The sequence below is a fragment of the Onychostoma macrolepis genome, chromosome 02 (assembly GCF_012432095.1).
Source record: "Onychostoma macrolepis isolate SWU-2019 chromosome 02, ASM1243209v1, whole genome shotgun sequence".
NCBI classification, from domain to species: Eukaryota; Metazoa; Chordata; class Actinopteri; order Cypriniformes; family Cyprinidae; genus Onychostoma; species Onychostoma macrolepis.
The window spans coordinates 14,042,636-14,062,086 of record NC_081156.1 but is presented as its reverse complement, the minus strand read 5'-3'; the positions used below and the strand labels follow the sequence as shown (position 1 = coordinate 14,062,086).

The following is a 19,451-nucleotide window of genomic DNA, read 5'->3' as shown; positions in this document are numbered from 1 at the left end:
CCTATGACTTGTTTAAAAGGACAAAAATGAGGAAGAACGTGCTCTTTTTGAGGCAGCAATTCCTTGTTTTCCATTTTTAAACAAAAAAACCCAATGGCCCAGAAAGCATGTTCAGATTGCACAACACAACATGAAATAAAAGGAACAGGCAGACACTCCCGGAAGAATGTTGCATTCTGGTCTCAGTAGCTCACTCTTGTGGTAAGCTAGGGTAAAGATGTAAGTCTTGTTTTTTTTTTTTCTGTTCTAGACTTAAACTTTGACCTGAAACATGATGTAACTAAAATGCAAACAATTGTACATGTGATATATGCCTTCCAAAGCAGTAACCCATCCTAAATGAAAAGGGGGGGAAAAAAGCCTAAAAAACCCCCATCTCAAACCAAATGTAAAATTAAAACTAATAATTAAAGAAAAACAAACTGACATTAAAATCAATTTAGAGTTTCTTGTTTTTAAAACAATATCACAAGATATTTCATTGTACGTTCTGTAATTCAGTAAAATGAATAAAACAGGTCTGTAAGGCACAATGTATCCAGTAGCTTCTCAAACATGTATTATTAGGGAAAATAAATTTCCCATAAAATAAAATTCATAAAGACAGCTCATTACACTTAAATAATACAGTTCCCATAGTATTATAATTATTGTACCAGGGGCATGCAACAGTGTGCAACAACATATGCCAGTAACCGTTCCAGTTTCAAAACACAAATCAATATCACAACAAAAAACATGATTTTTATATTACAAATGCTTGATTCCTAAAAGGGATAACAAACCCAATTTTATTCCTTACAAAACTCTTTTCAGATAGTGCACAGTAACCTCTCCCTGAGAGATATTTATCCACAGAGTTACAATCCTTTCCCTCGGATGAAGAAAAGCCGTTATATTTCAACGTCTTATAATATAAAGAGTTATGATTTCAATAGGTACACAATAATATTGCTTCAGATCCACATTTAGTACCAATAGGCCTCATTCATGAGTGTGAATTTCTGTGTAAAATCATTCTTGCACAAATTTTCACAAGCAACAATTTAAGAATAACATTACGAATGATTTACGCAAAGATTGGCTCATGAATAAGGCCCAGTGTCATTATTATGATCCAAACTCCACCGTTTCCTTCGTGATGGGTTTAAACTCATAGTTTCCTCTTCCATCCATGTGCAAGTAATACTGTAAAAAAAAATAAAAAAATCAGCGCATAACTTGAGGTTTTCTAACGAATTCTGCAAACTGTATGATGAAAGACAAGGGCAAAGTTGTACCTCATGGTGCTTCCATAGTGATTTCCTGTGGGAGACTGTGAACAGTGTGATGCCAACCTGAAAGGAGGAAACAGATGATTCCAGCAGAGCTCAGGGAGACAGATGTTTCTAAAGCAAACTCCCACAGGAGCAACAAATACATTCCTGACTTCTCACGTTTGACAGAAAACGAGCATGGTGGGGTGAGCACCTGTTGTAACTTCTCTAGCCGTATGTTATGAGCATTTGCCTCAAATTCTTCTTCTTTCACGCTAACATTTTTGCATTTATTGTGTATAAGACGACGACATCTGACTACCTTTCGACAGTGGCTGTAGATGAAGTCCTCCACATCCACGCTCACAGCACTGGTGCACTCGTCCAGAATAGCAAACTGGGGCTTGTGGTAAAACAGACGAGCCATCTGTGCAATTCAATAAAGAAAATGTGGATTTTCGGATATAATACAGGCTACATTAATATCTGTCTCATCCTAAATAGAGAATGATCAACAAATGCGAAGATCAGAGCTTACAGCCATCCTCTGCTTCTCTCCACCACTGAGGACATCCATCCAGTCCTGCACACTGTCCCAGCTGCCCTCTCTCTCCAGGATATGTCCCAGCTGGACATTGTCCAGATGTTCCTTCAGCACCTGACCACAAGTACACAATATGTAATAATAAGCACATTTCTTAAAGGGACAGTTCACCCAAAAATGGGTCATTTTTTATGTCATTCAAAAAATGTTTTTCCTCTGTGAAATACAAAAGATGGCATTTAGCTTTGTTGTTCTTTTCCATACAATGAAGGTAGACCATCAGGCTCCAAAAAGGAAAAAAAGAGCATCATAAAAATAGTCTATATGTTTTTTGACTTAGTTATACTTACAGTTGAAGTCAAAAGTTTACATACACCTTGCAGAATCGGCAAAATGTTAAATATTTTACTAAAAGAAGGGGGATCATACAGAATGCATGTTATTGTTTATTGAGTACTGACCTGAATAAGATATTTCATATAAAAGATGTGTACTGTATATATAGTCCACAAAAGAAAATAATAGTTGAATTTATAAAAATGACCCCGTTCAAAAGTTCACATACACTTGATTCTTAATACTGTGTTGTTACCTGAATGATCCACAGCTGTGTTTTTTTGTTCATGAGTCCCTTGTTTGTCCTGAACAGTTAAACTGCCTGCTGTTCTTCAGGTCCCACAAATTATTTGGTTTTCCAGCATTTTTCACACGGAGGGACTCATATAAAAACGCTCTCTGATGCTCCAGAAAGAAAAACCATGCATTAAGAGCCGGGGGGTGAAAACTTTTGAACAGAATGAAGATGTGTACATTTTTCTCATTTTGCCTAAATATCATATTTTTTCAGAAGACAAAATAAGTTAAATTTACCCTGATCTTCACATTCAAAAAGTTTTCACCCCCCTGTATGGTTTTTCCTTCTTCCTTTTTTTTCTACATGTATGTGGATTGTTGATCAATGTTTATAGGAGAATAAAAGCCTAAATTAAATCTGTTCATCATATAAAGCGATCATGTCTCTTCAAAAGACTCGGATTAAACTGTTTGATTTATATTAATTTCTTTTGTAATCTCTTTATGAACTTTCTGAATCATTAAATCAAGTTTTTGTGGAATGGACTTTCAGTGAAGGAACCTAAATCCCTTCAGTTTTATTCAAGATATCTTCATTTGTGTTTTGATGAACAAAGGTCTTATGGTTAAAGAATAACAAAATTTTAATTTTTGAGTGAACTATCCCTTTATAACATAACATATTTTGATGTCCATTTCATTATGAAACTCACCCGATCAGATGTTCCTTTCTTTTTTTGGTCTTCATGTGTGTCAGGATAAATCACCTGATCTCTAAGAGAACCTAGTGTCATATAGGGCCTCTGAAGAAAATAAAAAAAACAAATTAACCTTCAAAAGGGAAGAGAAAAGCTGAACATTTTCTCATTTAACCGGCTGCCATGAAAGACCTCAGTGTGAACAGGCCCACCTGAGGAACATAGAAGAGTTTCCCTCTCTCTGGTTTTGTGAGTTGTCCTCCACATAGAGGCCACAGCTGTGAAAGCAAAGAAACAATGTCAGCAAACAATAAAAAACAAAACAAAACACAAAAAACTCGTGCTGATGAACAGCTCTAACCTCTCCCAGCACTCTGAAGAGTGAACTCTTCCCGCAGCCGTTGGGCCCACAGACCAACACGTTTGTCCCAGAAGACACCTTTATGTAAGAAGGGAAGGTGGTAATTACCAAAACCAGATTACTAAACCCTGTTTTCCAAGCTAAAAAACAAGTTTAGTCTAGGAAAAGTTTATTTATGGAGCACTAACCTCAAAAGACAAGTCACGAATAAGAATGTCTCCATTGGGCGTCGCTAAAGGTATGTGTTCAAACCTGTGGATGAAAGGATACGGCTCAATTTGAAACACTGATGATACACTGGGTTAGACACGGTGTCTACATTTAGAAAAAATAAAATAACAGGCCATGGGAATTGAGGATTACATGAATGCATAAATGTTAAGAAGCTAACTATGATGGCTTGGTTGATGTTAATTTAGTGTGTAGTACATAGCTTACTTGATAATGTTGTCTGCAATGATGATTTTACCTCTCCCGGGAGTAAGAGGGATTTTCTCTACTAAATCATCTGGGAAAAAGACAGAAAGAAAGAATAAATAAATATAGAAAATAGATAGATACAGCATATTAGAATTATTTCTGAAAGATCATGTGACACTGAAGACTGAAGTAGTAACTGCTGAAAATTCAGCTGCCATCACAGGAATAAATTACATTCTAAAAACTGTTATTTTAAATTGCAATCATTTTTCACATTATTACTGTTTTTACTGTATTTTTGATTACATAAATGCAGCTTTGGTTTTAAAAACAACAACAACAACAACAAAAAATTACAGACACCAAACATTTATTTAATATTAATTCAGAGACATTTCATATGTCACAAATTCATGCTTAAAACAAAAGAAAAACACATTTCACACAATAGTCCAAACCTTTGAGTCTCTGTGTCACCATGGTCCGTTCATATCTGCCTGAATTCAGCTCCTTAAGGACTTCCTGAATTTCTGTGATCCGTGCAGTGAACCTAATAAATGGATTCACACTCCAGATAAACACACATATACTCAAGCAGATGAAAGACAGACAGCAGGCGAGCACTGATAAGGGTAGAGATAATGGATGGCAAGAGAAACAAGCAAAGAATGAATGTAGCACTCACCCGGACAGTCTGGTCATCTCTCTGCCTGCCAGGACGATCCTTCCCAGGGCCTGCGCCAAGCTCATCAACATCCGCCCACTCTGGTAGTAGTCCTGCAGCGTAAAACAAACATAGAAGAACTTCTATCTTCTGTGCAAACATTTATCTAAGGAAATCATTATTGACCCAATAAAGCAATTTTACAAAGCCAGTGATGACAATTAAATCTGAAGAGATCAAAGGTCAGTAATTAAAAGTGAAATATTATCTGGATTTGCAAACAGTAGCACATTGCCAGTGTATGGTGAAAGTGATTTACACAATTTGAACTGTTGCCATAAAAAATATCAGGTACTGCTTTAATAAAATCAAATAAATCAGCCTTATTAAACCGAATTTCTGAACGTGTTCATGCATACTCACTTCCAGTCGTTCAGAGTATGTGCTGTTTACATGTCGCTGGTTTGTGAGGTCCAGGAACGGCCGGCTAATAACCAGGTAGCCCACCACCATGGCTATGTCTGGAGAATCAGAAAAATGTTTTTCCAGAAAAAGAGCCTTTATATTTATCTTAACAATAAGCCTTTCATACTAGGCCAGTATATAGGCCTATATCAAATCGTCCTTATTGACATAAAATATTTCAGAGGACATTACATTTTGATTGAAGATTATGAAGACAAAACAATTATTTGTGGTAATATATACAAATAAATCTCTCACAGCAAGAACAGAAACATGCATTAAAGAGGTGGTTGATTGCGATTTCACTTTTTTTTAAAACTTTAGTTAGTGTGTAATGTTGCTGTTTGAGCATAAACAATATCTGTAAAGTTACGGTGCTGAAAGTTAAATGGAAACGGAGATATTGTCTTTTAAAGAAGAGTGTGTTTAATGCCTACAATTACAACTGGAAGTGACTACAACGCGCTACTTACCGGGTTGGTGATATCACAAACCCTGCCCCCGGAAACACGCTACAAAGGGGGCAAGGCTATGTTGCGCGACTTTCCCACCGGAGCACATGCAACTATTGCCCGTAATGGTAAGAGACATAACATTTCCAGACAACGTGCAACACGCGGTTAACGAATCACAATACACTGGGCCAGCTAACCAATCTGAGCCCATTACGTATTAAGGAGGGAGTGGTATCATAGAAACAGGAAGTCAACCAAATGACAATGGAGACAGCGGCGTAAAAATAAAGGTAAAATATATGAAAAATAAGATGGTTATTCAAAAACAAAGCATGAAGACGTGATACACTGCACCTCATAAACAATCAAGTCTAGAAAAAATGCAGTCAACCACCCCTTTAAAACAGTTAAAGGGTTAGTTCACCCAAAAATGAAAATTCTGTAATTAATTACTCACCCTCATGTCGTTCCAAACCCGTAAGGCTTTCGTTCATCTTCGCAACACAAATTAAGATATTTTTGATGAAATCTGAAAGATCTCTGACGCTCCATAGACAGTAAGGGTACTACCATGGTCAAAGCACAGAAACATAGTAAGGATATTGTTAAAATGGTCCATGTGACATCAGTGGCTCAACCGTAACTATATGATGCTATGAGAATACTTTTATTGTGTGCAAAAAAAAAAGACTTTATTCAACAATTATTCTGACGTTCTATGTCAGCAGCATCACACGCATACATTGCGATACTCTCTGTAATGGCACCAGAGAGATTCGGATGAGAAGAATTGTTGAATAAAATTGTTATTTTTGTTTTCTTTGCGCACAAAAATATTCTCGTAGCTTCGTACGTTTCTGTGCCTCGACCGTTGTAGTACCCTTGCTGTCTATGGAGGGTCAGAAAGCTCTCGTATTTCATCAAAAATATCTTAATTTGTATTCCAAAGATGAATGAAGGTCTTATGGGTTTGAAATGTAAGTAATTAATGACAGAATTTTCATTTTTGGGTGAACTATCCATTTAATAAGGTTAAATGTGATCCATGTGGATTCTGCTGCCATCTACAGTAGTTGTCCATATCTGCTTACATTTGGCTATGATGCTGTCCATGACACCCATTGAGAAACGAAAGTGTATGAAGTGACTCAAGTGGTCCACCTAAGAAACAAGAAGTCTGATTGAAAGCTTCACCAACATTGTGTTCGAATTAGTTAATGGAAATCAAAACTATTTTTATTTTCCTCACCAGTTTCTGGAATGTTCCATTAATAGTTTGCTTTTCTCTCCTGTTTCCATTGTAGAATGCAATCTCCTCACTGAAACAATATACAGAAATCATGCATCCTTCATAAAATACATCAGGAGACAAACAGCCAGGCAAAGAGATGGAGTCCCATACACACCTGTTAGTGATGAGGCGAGAGTTAACGTATCTGTACTCCCCCTCATACCTCTGCTCTGTTACAGTCATCTTGCCAATCGGCCTGCGTAGCCTTGTAAGGAGCAGACCGGAGAACACCAGATAGCTCAGCAAACTAGCTGGACCCTACAAATCAGCAGACAGAGGTTTCAAACTAAACACTACAGAGACTGAGGTGCTGAATTAGCTGGTGATTTATATGAAACAGACGCTTACAAGAGATCCAATGGCTGTGTTCAGTTTGCAGAGGTAGATCAATATGTCCAGTAGAGGCTGCAGGAAAAGGGAAAAGAATCAAGCAGGCTCAAACTGAAGACATCCTAATATATTGTTCAGAATGATAGGAAAATCTTTGCTTTTTCCTGATTACCTTGCTGACGTTGGAATAGAGGTCAACCACACTATTACAGAATTTCTCCACATCTTGAGTTATCAGCTGGTCTGGGTTGGCAATACGGTTGTCCAGGTTGCCAATTTGATAGTACGTGAAACCCCTATTGGAAGAGATGGTATTGTAAAACAGCAGTGCAGTAGATATCATTAAATTAGTAAAGATCAAATCATCAAATTCAACCATAATTTAAGAATTGAAGTTGCCTGTTATTTCAGTGTGAATTTGAAATGGATTTGGCCACAACCCACAGAATGATGAATTGGAAACTGAATCAGAATACTAAACTAAATACACAGGTAATAATTGCATTCTAGGAAATGTATAATGTAATGATAGTCCTCTATAGACTTTAGGCACTTAAACTGACAATGAAAAATACTTCTAAATCATTTATTTATCTTAGTGTTAATTGATTAGTTAATGTATAATAACACATTATTCAAATCAACAACATCATTAGCATATTTATTGGACCTGAGCTAACAACTATCAAAGTTCAGTTGTATTTTTTAACTAACTTTAACATAACTTAAATAAATAATGTAAAAAAAAAAAAAAAAAGTAGCTATTTCTCAATGTTAATGTTAGTTAATGCATTACAAATGAGACCTTATTGTAAAGTGTTACCTATTGTTCTTTATAATTCTTTCGCATATAAATCTATTCGAAACATGTGTTTACTTAGAACATTTCAATATAAAGCAATACACAAAAATGTAGGGTTCTTTTATTATACCCGTTATACCATTTTTAGTATAACACTTTGCAACTTATTTCAATATCGTGATAATACCGTGATATTGTGAGCTTCATCAATCATGAAAATCTGATATCATCATGTGCCTATGCTCATAGGCTTATGGTGTCATTCATTTCCAGTTATTTTAGCTGCAAAACAACAGTATGTTATGCTCCTTTATGTTGCAAAATGGTATAGTTTCATATTAACTGAATTTCTTATCGTAATCATAAACACACAGGATTATAGCACAACTCGTTTAGCACATATTGCACTGCTATTCTTATAGTTATTAACTTATAGCAGCTAATAAATTGAACAAATTAAAAAAGTTAATTGAATCTTGCACAATCAAAGAAAATAGCTTACATCCGCTAGACACATGATACACTGGATTCAATTTAAGCATCATTAGGTTGATGAATATAACTTACGTCAAGTAGTCATTGTAAAGGTGATTGGTCAGTCTCACTCTGAAACACAGCTTCAGTTCGTTGAGTCCCAGCTTTAACAAGTTATTCACTAGAGATATCTGATGTGTCACATAAAACACAAAACAAATAGGCTTTTAAATGAACCTGTGTGAAAATAAATTTGTATGAAATGTGCAGAGTTAAAGATTCCTACAGCTGCAGAAAAACAATGGTTACTTAATCATATGTAATTATACTAATGCATAATTATTGTTTATGGTATACTAACTACATTTTAGTTACATATGATCCCTAACAGATCTGTTATGATCCCTTTATTAATATTATGAGATGATATGATTCCTTTTTTATTTAATACTGAGAATTAAACATTATATTATCAAACTATATGCATAATGTCTTGTCAACCGACTTGTAAAATAGGACACTGTAACCCTGTGCAAAGTTTAGACCACTTACAAAAGGCATGACTGTGATAAAGTTGACCAAGTATCTTTTGAAAGCGGTTGTCGAACGTCCAATAATTGCACTGCAAACCACACACACACACACACACACACAAACATTGAAGAACAGTCATTTTGTGCTTGTAGTCCACACACAGTACAAGAAAAACAGGACAGACAGCATTTAAGTGATCTGGCATGTTCTGCTGGCAACGACACCCAGAAGAAATCATCATACCACTGAGAAACTTTCATAATCATGATTGAAGATCAGATCAGATGTATGTGATGTATTTGCATATAAACACATCCCCAAATATCAAGGAATTATTTGAGAAGTATGCACAGCACAAGAGACTGTAATCTTACAGCACGTGATAAATGTGATCAAGGATCTAACATCTTGAATACCTCTCAATCATGGTCCCATTATGTATCATCCAGACATCACAATAGGTTCTGGCCATGAGAATGACAGCGATCAGAAGCAAATATCCTGACTGGGGAGAGCAAACAACCAAAAATATAGCTGTTTATTTCAATTCTGTAACAAAATAGTTTGTATTTGACCTAGATCAATTCCACTGTAAGTAGCCAGTGGAATTATACAGAAACTGAAATATACACTGACCTCTTTGCAAAACGTCTGTGGCAAAAGGATTTTGATGATATGATAAACGCGCCTGAAGAACACCTTGTCCACCGCAGCCTTGTCAGTCTTTCTATCCTTCTGAAAATGTGAATATATACATATGTATATGAAGAGTTCAGATGCAAAAGTCTCTAATTGCCATCTGAAATTTTCTTCTAAAATTAGAATTTTTATCATGGTCCTATATTTATGTTCAGTTATTGTGTAAAATTACTGAACCTAAACATAGGAGCCTGATAAAAATTTTCTATTTAGATGAAATTAAACATGAAATGACAGCACTGGACAGCATCTTCATATATATACAGGTGCTGGTCATATAATTAGAATATCATCAAAAAGTTGATTTATTTAACTAATTCCATTCAAAAAGTGAAACTTGTATATTATATTCATTCATTAAACATAGACTGATAGATTTCAAATGTTTATTTATTTTAATTTTGATGATTAGAGCTTACAGCTCATGAAAGTCAAAAATCAGTATCTCAAAATATTAGAATATTACTTAAGACCAATACAAAGAAAGGATTTTTAGAAATCGTGGCCAACTGAAAAGTATGAAAATGAAAAGTATGAGCATGTACATCACTCAGTACTTAGTTGGGGCTCCTTTTGCCTGAATTACTGCAGCAATGCAGCGTGGCATGGAGTCGATCAGTCTGTGGCACTGCTCAGGTGTTATGAGAGCCCAGGTTGCTCTGATAGTGGCCTTCAGCTCATCTGCATTGTTGGGTCTGGTGTCTCTCATCTTCCTCTTGACAATACCCCATAGATTCTCTATGGGGTTCAGGTCAGGCGAGTTTGCTGGCCAATCAAGCACAGTAACACTATGGTCATTGAACCAGCTTTTGGTACCTTTGGCAGTGTGGGCAGGTGCCAAGTCCTGCTGGAAAATGAAATCAGCATCTCCATAAAGCTTGTCAACAGAAGGAAGCATGAAGTGCTCTAAAATGTCCTGGTAGATGGCTGCGTTGACTGTGGACATCAGAAAACACAGTGGACCAACACCAGCAGATGACATGGCAGCCCAAATCATCACTGACTGTGGAAACTTCACACTGGACTTCAAGCAACGTGGATTCTGTGCCTCTCCACTCTTCCTTCAGACTCTGGGACCTTGATTTCCAAATGAAATGTAAAATTTACTTTCATCTGAAAAGAGGACTTTGGACCACTGAGCAACAGTCCAGTTCTTTTCTCCACAGCCCAGTTAAGATGCTTCTGGCGTTGTCTCTGGTTCAGAAGTGGCTTGGTAGCCCTTTTCCTGAAGGCGTCTGGCGTGGTGACTCTTGATGCACTGACTCCAGCTTCAGTTCTCTCCTTGTGAAGCTCTCCCAAGTGTTTGAATCGGCTTTGCTTGACTGTATTCTCAAGCCTGCGGTCATCCCTGTTGCTTGTGCACCTTTTCCTACCCAAATTCTTCCTTCCAATCAACTTTGCATTTAATATGCTTTGATACAGCACTCTGTAAACAGCCACACCTTTCAGTAATGACCTTCTGTGACTTACCCTCTTTGTGAAGGGTGTCAATGTTCGTCTTCTGGATCATTGCCAAGTCAGCAGTCTTCCCCATTATTGTGGTTTCAAAGAACAAGAGATACCCAGAATTTATACTGTAGGGATGGTCATTTATTCAAACTCAAATGTAAATATTCTAATATTTTGAGATACTGATTTTTGACTTTCATGAGCTGTAAGCTCTAATCATCAAAATTAAAAGAAATAAACATTTGAAATATTCTCATTCTGTGTGTAATGAATGAATATAATATACAAGTTTCACTTTTTGAATGGAATTAGTGAAATAAATCAACTTTTTGATGATATTCTAATTATATGACCAGCACCTGTATATGTGTGTGTGTGTGTATATATATATATATATATATATATATATATATATATATATATATATGTGTGTGTGTATATATATATATATATATATATATATATATATGTGTGTGTGTGTGTATATATATATATATATATATATAAATTTCTACTTAGATTTAGATAAATGAATATACATACATCATTGTCCAACAGTGGTTTTGATGCCCCTTTCTCTCTAGAAATGAACACATGGGTAAGGCACAAGAAAACAACAACCTTTGAAATCAATGACATTGACCTTCTATGTAACTCGTTTCCAGAAGCACGTTAACGTCTGAATAAATGAATTGTCAATGATATTTCAATGTCGAAGAGGTTATATAGTGCACCGGGTACAGAAATGGCTACAGGCATAAGAAGCAATGATCTTACCCATTGGTTTCCGAAGACAGTCTCTGTTTTAATACGTACACGGCGAACAGCAAAGCACCTGCGATGGAGGAATTGCCGGCTGTCAGATACTTACTAACAGCCGCCATGTTCAATACGAGACCAATCAGGAAGCGACGGCGGGCAGCGAAGGACCCACCCGGTGGATTTCCTCCTGTTTCTTCAAAACACGACTGTTAAATGGGAGTTTATATAGGTCTACACATACCTACGCTCATACGAACACACATAAACACACCTCAGAAATATCATACACGCGGATGTAAATATACAGGTAATGAAACTTTCAACCGCAAGGTGTCGGCAGAGTCACGTCATTCTTCAAAGGCGCTACGTTTCTGATTCGTGCTTCTTTTGTTTTAGAAATGTTTTTATTTTGTAGTGTTAAACGTGGATTAGAGTTGTGATTAATAATTAATCAGGATAAACTTCATATTTCTAGTTATAATGGGATCCGCCTCTCTGTGCCAATGTCTCTCGTTTATTCAATTTTATTGATATTATTATATAAATTTATTTTTATTAGAAAGTCCACAATTTGATATAAAATATGTGGTTTAATTTATATATATATATATATATATATATATATTCTACACTTATCAGTGGGGTTTTTTTATTATTGTTTTTTTTTCATGATTCCTCCGTTTTACTTTTCCTTTCACTGCCTGTATTTGGTCATTTGTATGTATGTATGTATGTGTGTGTGTGTGTGTGTGTGTATATACATATACAGTATATATATATATATATATATATATATATATATAGATAGATAGATAGATAGATAGATAGATAGATATAGAATATAGAATAATTACACTATTTGTTAAAGTGAGGTAAAAAAAAAAAAACCTCTCTATATATGTACTTATTAAAGTATGCATTTTTATCATAATATAGCCTTGCTGACGTCATGCCTAACATATCACTCTATGTGATCAACATCTCACTCACTGTTATCTCTAAACGAAATAAAGCACCTTTATTATTACTGTACATTTCTCCAGTCTCAGAGGAGCACATGTAATTTTGACGAGGAAAACAAGCGGCTTGTTCTGCCGCACTCCACCAGCCAATAGGAAGTTTGCTTTGAGGTCACGTGTTTAAGTTTTGAGTCAGTCAGTCCCTCAGTAAGTTTTTCTCTCGTCAGTTGTGATGTGAAGAGCGGTCAGTCTGCGAGCGTCTCTTTTGAGCTTGTTTGATGGATTTATAATGGATTAAACTAAATAATTCTGCAGTATGATGCTCTTCATGAACTATTCACGTAAGTACCACTCGTTTGAGACGCTCTAAACACAGCAAATAATTGTTAAAGATTTTAATGTGTGAACTGGTTAGCTAGCAGCGCTAAAGTGTAACGTAAAGCGGCTATGAAGTGGAGAACAGTTGCAGTATTGAGAGGTATTAGTTATTAAACTCGGTTTGTCACATCATATGCGCTCCCTAATAGTCCAAAAATTACACACTTAATCAAAATACAGGATTTTAATAATACACAAGTGTGTTTTAATGCTTATTTTATGCACTATTAAAGAGCCAAGCTTGTCAAGCCAAATCTGTACATTTAATTTTGACGTAAATCTTTTATTGGCCATATTCCACCTCGTGTCCGTGTTTTTTTTCCTGTCCATTTCCTCACGTAGCACTGAACACAGGCGAGAGGGTTAGTTTTGAGTGACAGGTGTCAAGCCCCTGTTAAATGATAAGATCGGTGCATTACTCGCATTCTGTGGCAGACGTGCGTCACCTGTAGACAAAGGCAGTCACGTAATCATAGTGCACAAGTAAACAGTCCTGATTGCAAGAAATACATGTGAATGGAAGATGCAGCCGTAGATAACGGGGTCAGGTAGTCTGAGAGATTGAGTTCTAGTTCCTCCTGGATCATCATAGTGATACTGAAGAACTGGAATGAGAGCCCTCTGGGAGCTGTGGAAACTGGTTTTAAAATTAAAGTTCCTGTTTGCTTAGGCAACCCTGATATTTTGATGAATTTATAACATATATTTATAACATAACCTATCCTTTCAGTATGTAAGTGAGCAGAAATGTGTCCTTTAGGTCATGTTTTTTTATATCCAAACTAAATCAAAATTCACTTAACACAGACCTAATCCATCTGGAGCAATCTAGGTTGAGGTACAGTATCTTGTTCGGACCCACAACAATGAGAAGTTATAGGTCACCCTAGTTACCACTTTAGGTTGCTTATCATATGCCAAATAAAGAGCATGCATGCAAACTTTTTGCACACTCATATAACAGTAATTAAGTTAATCTAACATGATTTTTTTATTTTTTTTTAAGTTTTTGAAAAAATCCTCTTATCTTCATCAAGGCTGCATTTATTTAATCTGAAATACAGTAAACACGTTAATATTGTAAAACATTGTTACATGCATATTATTGCTGAATTTTCAGCAGCCATCACTTCAGTCGTCAGTGTCACATGATCCTTCAGATATTATTCTAATATGCAGATTCACTGCTCAAGAAATGTTTCTTATTATTATTAATGTTGAAAATAGTTGTGCTGCTTAATATTTTTGTGGAAACCATGATACTTGTTTCATGATTTTTTTGTTCAATAGAAAGTTCAAAAGAACAGATTTCATTTGAAATAGAAATGTTTTTTTTTGTCATTTTAGATGAATTTAGTGTATCCTTGCTGAATGAAAGTATTAATTCCATTTTTTTTTATCTACCTCAAACTTTTACTGTAAATGCTAATATAGCACTGTTTCCACAAAAATATTAAGCAGCAAAAACTGTTTTCAAAAAGTTTCTTAAAGGAATAGCTAACCCAAAAATGAAAATTCTGTCATCGTTTACTCATCCTCAAGTTGTTACAAACCTGTATACATTTCTATCTTCTGCTGAACACAAAAGAAGATATTTTGAAGAATGTGGGTAACCAAACAGTTTTGTAACCGATCGTAGCTGTTCTACGATAATGACAGCTGTTTGCATAGCTTCTCAGTGAACTACGGCTCTGTGTAATAACAAATGCTGCTCCATCTGAAAACACATGAAAATACCATATTTAATAACATGTTTTTACTCCAAACTCACTTCATAACGTCAGTCGAGTGTTTGAAACAAATCCTTCTGTGAGATGATTTGGCTTCTTAAACAGAATAAGGCACACAACATATTTTATAGTATTCTAAGCAGTGATAAAGGCTATGTCGGTTAGCACTGCATTATTATATACTTTATTATAATAATAATTATAATAGCTCAGATAAATCATATATTGTCTTAGTCCTGTGTTTATTAGTCACTTTGAATCAATGAAAGCAGTTACATTTTCTGTTTATTCAGCTGCAGCTATAGGCATTTCCCGGGTTTCTTCTGCGGGGAGTATTTGGAGTTTCCGTGCGAGAGCGCCCTCTGACCTTCGGATGGAGATTTACTACTGATCACAGAACCGTGCTTCATTGACAAGATGCACATGACAATCGCAGCTTTTGCCTAATCGCGATTGCGTTTTCATTTCGATTAATCGAGCAGCCCTAGTTTCTGGTTCCCATCGACATCAACAGTATTTTTCCATACTATGGAGGTCAATGGGAACCAGCAACTGTTTGGGTGAGTAAATGATGACAGAATTTTATTGGGTGAACTATCCGCTTAATAAATAGATATTTCTGGGCATTGAGTTGTTGCATATTGCGCTTGAATTTAATGAATCGTTCATAGGAACATTTGGTAAACTGTTCACATTTAGAATCATTCTGCACATTTGTTTACAAATGAGGCCCCTTATCTTAGGCTCTGCTATCCCGTATGTTGTTTTAATTGATCGTCAGCTTTTTGTCTTGCAGTGCCTTCAGCTCTCCACTGGCAGGAGGGCGCTTGGATCAGAGGCTGAGGCGGCTCAGTATCGGCAGAAGCGGCTGCTGGAATGTTCCGTCAGGGCAGCAACAGTGGGAATAAGCGCTTGACAAGCGGTGCTCGTCTCTCCCAGCCCAATATCCCTGGGTGCCTGTCCCCCAGGTCCAACAAAACGCTAGAAATGGGCCGCAGCTCTAAGACGAACCCTCTCAACGCTATGGGCCTGGACCACACCACCACCGCCCCTGGAGGGGACCCTGACTACATCATGCAGCTGGTCAATGATGTGCGCAAGTTTTCTGACGTGCTCCTGAGCCTAAAGGAGGCTTTTCACTCCAAAGGTGAAGTTCTATTTAATGCTTGCTTTTAAAAGTGCTTTGTTGTGGTATCGCTGTTTATAACGTTTCAGTTTCTTTTAAATGTGCATATGGGTCAGTCCATGCTGATGTCGAAGGTTTGTAGGCTGTGTTAGTGTTTCTCATTCCCATCACTGGAGGAGTGCCACGTCTGTCAGGATGCCACTGGTAAACTCCTGGCTATCCTGCTGAGAGTGTTTCTTTTCTGCTGCACAAGGCATCTCTGAAATTTGCCTCCTTGTGGTAGACCCCCCCCCCCCCACCACCACCACCCTCCCATCTTGATTAGATATGACTGCACAGGATACACTGAGCCTGTTGTTGGTTATATCTGTTTGCTTTTTCAAGGTACTTTTTGGAGAACTATGTGTTCCTGTTCTGCATTATTGGAAACAGCTAGAAGATTATGTTCCTGTTAGATTCTTTTAGAGAAACGGTTGCTATGATGAAAGCTTGAAAAGCCACTATTATGTTGTCTTCCATAGTAAATACAGCATTTATGACAGAGCTCTGGAGTATATATAGTGACTGCCCAATTATGGTTTGTGGTATATACATATTTAAATACTTTCCCATCTAAGAATAGTCAAACTGTCCCACCCCCAGCAGGGAATTATTGTTGTTGTTTTTTTTTCTTTGCAAAAAGCACTTCACAACCTAAAATGGTGGTCAGCTGCAAAACAAGTGTCGTAGCTATATATTTTCTATTTTGTCTTAAATATGTTTATGTGCAGCGCTGTAAAGGATTTTGGTTATATTAAAACAGTAATTCGTCTTTTTAAAATGTCTTCACTACCACAGATCTACACTACCATTAAAATGTGTGGGGTCAATAATATTTTTTATTCAGCAAGAATGCACTCAACTGTAGTATGTATAATGTATAATGTTCTATTTCAAATAAATGCTGTTCTTTTGATCTTTCTATTTACTGAAAAATTCTGAAAACGACTGTTTTAAACATTTATAATAAAGAGATTTTTTTTTTTTTCTTGAGCACCAAATCAGCATATTATAATAATTTCTGAATATTCATGTGACAGTGAAGACTGGAGTAATTGCTGCTGAAAATTTAGCTTTGAAACACAGTAATGAATTACATTTTAAAATATGTTAACATTTATGTAAAATTACAATAGTTCACAATATTATTGTTTTTACTTTATGTCCATCATATAAATGCAGCATTGTGAGCATAAAAGACTTCTTTCAAAGAAATTAAAAGAAATCTTACCGACTCCAAACTTTTAAATGGTAGTGTAGATAAAATAACTGTTGCTTGACTTCATCCAGCATGTACACTTTAATCAGACTGCAGTCTCAAATATTCAGTTGTTTTGAGTCATGAATGATTGGACAGACAGATAATAGCTCACTAGCACGCTACACTGTAAAGACACTTCCTGTATTTCTCACAAGAAATCGCACAAATTCAAATTGCTTAATTAGCATGACATACTTTTATATATATTGCCAAAGCATTACCTGAATTTGGTAAAGGGGGAATAAAAAAGCATAATCGTTATTAAAAGATGCTATTATAACATCAGTACTGTGAAAATGTGGCAGGTGGCCACAATAAAAACACAAATACCAGCAAAACAAATGGAATGAATAATCCGGATAAAGATTTGGTGCATATTTGAATGAATATGAACAGCTAATTCTGTTTCCCAGTGGTTCTAACAGTCCAAATGGAATTCCGGCTGCTTTTATTTCAACTGTTTGGTTAAGTATTGATGAGTGAGATTCTCCACACCACCCTCTGTCAAGCGGCCCGGTGACACTTCCCACAAGCACATGCTTTTGACCTCCCCACTCTTCCTCTGCCCTGTTCCCTCTCAGTGGAGGAGATGCTCACTGACCCTCTAAATGTATGGATTCATCCTGTCTGCACAGAGATTGATCATCACAGCTCTCCTCGCCTCCCTGGCTTTTATTTTACGCCAGCTAGGATCTACAAGCCAGCCAGGAGGAACGCTACAGGAACTCATCTGCGTGCTTATTTGCTCTGCAGTCTGAATGCACGTCACATGCGAGGCTTTTGAAGCCACAGTGTGGTTAATTTAAGCTACAAAACTAGAGGGTTGTAAAGTGTTTATCAGAAAACTGCAGTCACAGTACTTTTTACGTTAGTGTTTATGTTGACGACTATGAGCTTGGCTCATCACTTTGATCGCTGCGACCAAACTCTTCTCGTTGGCGATTCCTCCTCCGCCATGAAGCCCCCTCCTCCTGCATACCCCGCATTCCTTCAGAACAAATGTTCACTTGTTGCTATGGTGCCTTCGATTGACTGTTGTTAGGTGAGCAACACATGAAAAATGACTCTTCCTCACCGAAATTTCTGAATGTTTTCAAAGGCACTTTTCACCTCAGTTGTGGTTGTTTGACTTTCTGGCAGCTGCGGAATTTTTAAGAAGTTCAAAGTTGTCATAGTCAAATTGTTTTTAAATGGTTAAATGGTTTTGTACCTTCCTTCTTTCAGATCGACATCTTTCCTAGTTAAACACAGAAATGGTCCCTTTTAGTTGTTTTCTTTGTCAAAACACATCAGAAAGCCAAGCCTAGTGTGATTTTTCTTTGAATCCAACATTGAGGTGTTTTTAGTGTAATGTTGAACTCCCGTGACAGTTGAACATTTAGAAGGGTGGGATGTTTTTACTGGAAGGGCTAAATATCAAATAATTCCCTCTGTGATTTTAGAGAAGCACGTCCAGAGCGAATGGAAGTATTTATTGTGGCCTGTTGACGCTCATCATGCGGGTAGCTGAAAGAATGTGCTGTTCTGTTGTGAAGAAGAGTTTCTCTTAAGTGCTCTGAGGTTGAAAAGTGCTGTGATAACAGCCAGGAAGTCTTTCATTCTTCCATGCTCTGGGTCTGTAGACTGATTTTAATGTACTTCAGATAGAGTGTTTGGCTTTTTTTTTTTTTTTTTTTATATATGTACTGAATTGATTCGAGGTGAAATTGACTTTTTGTTTGTTTGACGCTACTTGTTTAAAGGGGTGGTTTACTGCTTTTTTTACTTTGCTTGATTGTGTTTATGGGGTGCAATATAACATGTCTTCGTGTTTCGTTTGTTAAAAAAACACCTTATTTTTCATATATTTCACCTTTATTGTAAGCTGCTTTCTCCTCTGTCATTTGAACGACCGGTTGACTTCCTGATTCTATGAAACCACTCCCTCAGAAACAGGCGATGGGCTCAGATTGGTCAGTTGGGCCGGTGTGTTGTGATTGGCTAAACTGCGTACTGCACATTGTCCGGAAACGTCACGCCCATTCCCTTCACGGGCGACAGTCGCATGTGCTCCGGTCAAATGTAAATAATGGTGTCAATATTGCCGTATCAGTTTGAGCCAGAATCAGACCCAGAATGCGGTAATGAAGAGAGTCAAGCAGAACTTCCGCAAGCACGGCTCTTACAAAACGTTTCTGAATG

The 19,451-nt window shown here is 36.7% G+C and overlaps 2 protein-coding genes across 4 annotated transcripts in view; one reads left to right on the top strand and one right to left on the bottom strand.

Annotated features, from left to right (window-relative positions):
- Nucleotides 1-226: 226 nt before the first annotated feature.
- Nucleotides 227-12,126, bottom strand: abcd3b (ATP-binding cassette, sub-family D (ALD), member 3b). Of its 2 annotated transcripts, none has more exons than XM_058759766.1 (24): nucleotides 12,049-12,126; nucleotides 11,793-11,970; nucleotides 11,559-11,595; nucleotides 9,504-9,602; nucleotides 9,284-9,372; nucleotides 8,886-8,955; nucleotides 8,427-8,524; nucleotides 7,230-7,353; nucleotides 7,076-7,132; nucleotides 6,843-6,985; nucleotides 6,686-6,755; nucleotides 6,528-6,597; nucleotides 4,940-5,037; nucleotides 4,538-4,629; nucleotides 4,311-4,402; nucleotides 3,871-3,940; nucleotides 3,621-3,684; nucleotides 3,433-3,510; nucleotides 3,284-3,349; nucleotides 3,087-3,176; nucleotides 1,795-1,914; nucleotides 1,579-1,683; nucleotides 1,281-1,337; nucleotides 227-1,188 (listed from the first exon to the last, which is right to left on the bottom strand). In XM_058759766.1, the coding sequence occupies exons 2-24, from the start codon at nucleotides 11,897-11,899 to the stop codon at nucleotides 1,111-1,113; spliced, it is 1,974 nt and encodes a 657-aa protein (XP_058615749.1). In that variant the 5' UTR covers nucleotides 11,900-11,970; nucleotides 12,049-12,126; the 3' UTR covers nucleotides 227-1,110. The 2 variants fall into 2 exon arrangements, with proteins under 2 accessions (XP_058615749.1, XP_058615758.1); XM_058759775.1 differs by having other exon boundaries at nucleotides 11,793-11,964; nucleotides 12,049-12,067.
- A 794-nt stretch (nucleotides 12,127-12,920) lies between these two features.
- The window catches only part of arhgap29b (Rho GTPase activating protein 29b), a 35,203-nt gene continuing 28,672 nt past the window's right edge, over nucleotides 12,921-19,451 (top strand). For both annotated transcript variants that reach the window (XM_058750971.1, XM_058750962.1), the window contains exons 1-2: nucleotides 12,921-13,077; nucleotides 15,641-15,991. In XM_058750971.1, coding sequence (XP_058606954.1) covers nucleotides 15,721-15,991 — 271 coding nt within the window. In that variant the 5' untranslated portion in view covers nucleotides 12,921-13,077; nucleotides 15,641-15,720. The remainder of the gene's footprint in view (nucleotides 13,078-15,640; nucleotides 15,992-19,451) is intronic.

What these genes read in the sequence shown, in the direction of transcription:
- abcd3b (XM_058759766.1), bottom strand. Translation starts at nt 11,899, where the DNA reads ATGGCGGCTGTTAGTAAGTATCTGACAGCCGGCAATTCCTCCATCGCA. An exon ending in ATGGAACATTCCAGAAACTG is followed by an intron (nt 6,598 to 6,685) that starts GTGAGGAAAATA and finishes CTTGTTTCTTAG; the next exon opens with GTGGACCACTTGAGTCACTT. An exon ending in TCTACAGCCACTGTCGAAAG is followed by an intron (nt 1,338 to 1,578) that starts GTAGTCAGATGT and finishes TCCTCCTTTCAG; the next exon opens with GTTGGCATCACACTGTTCAC.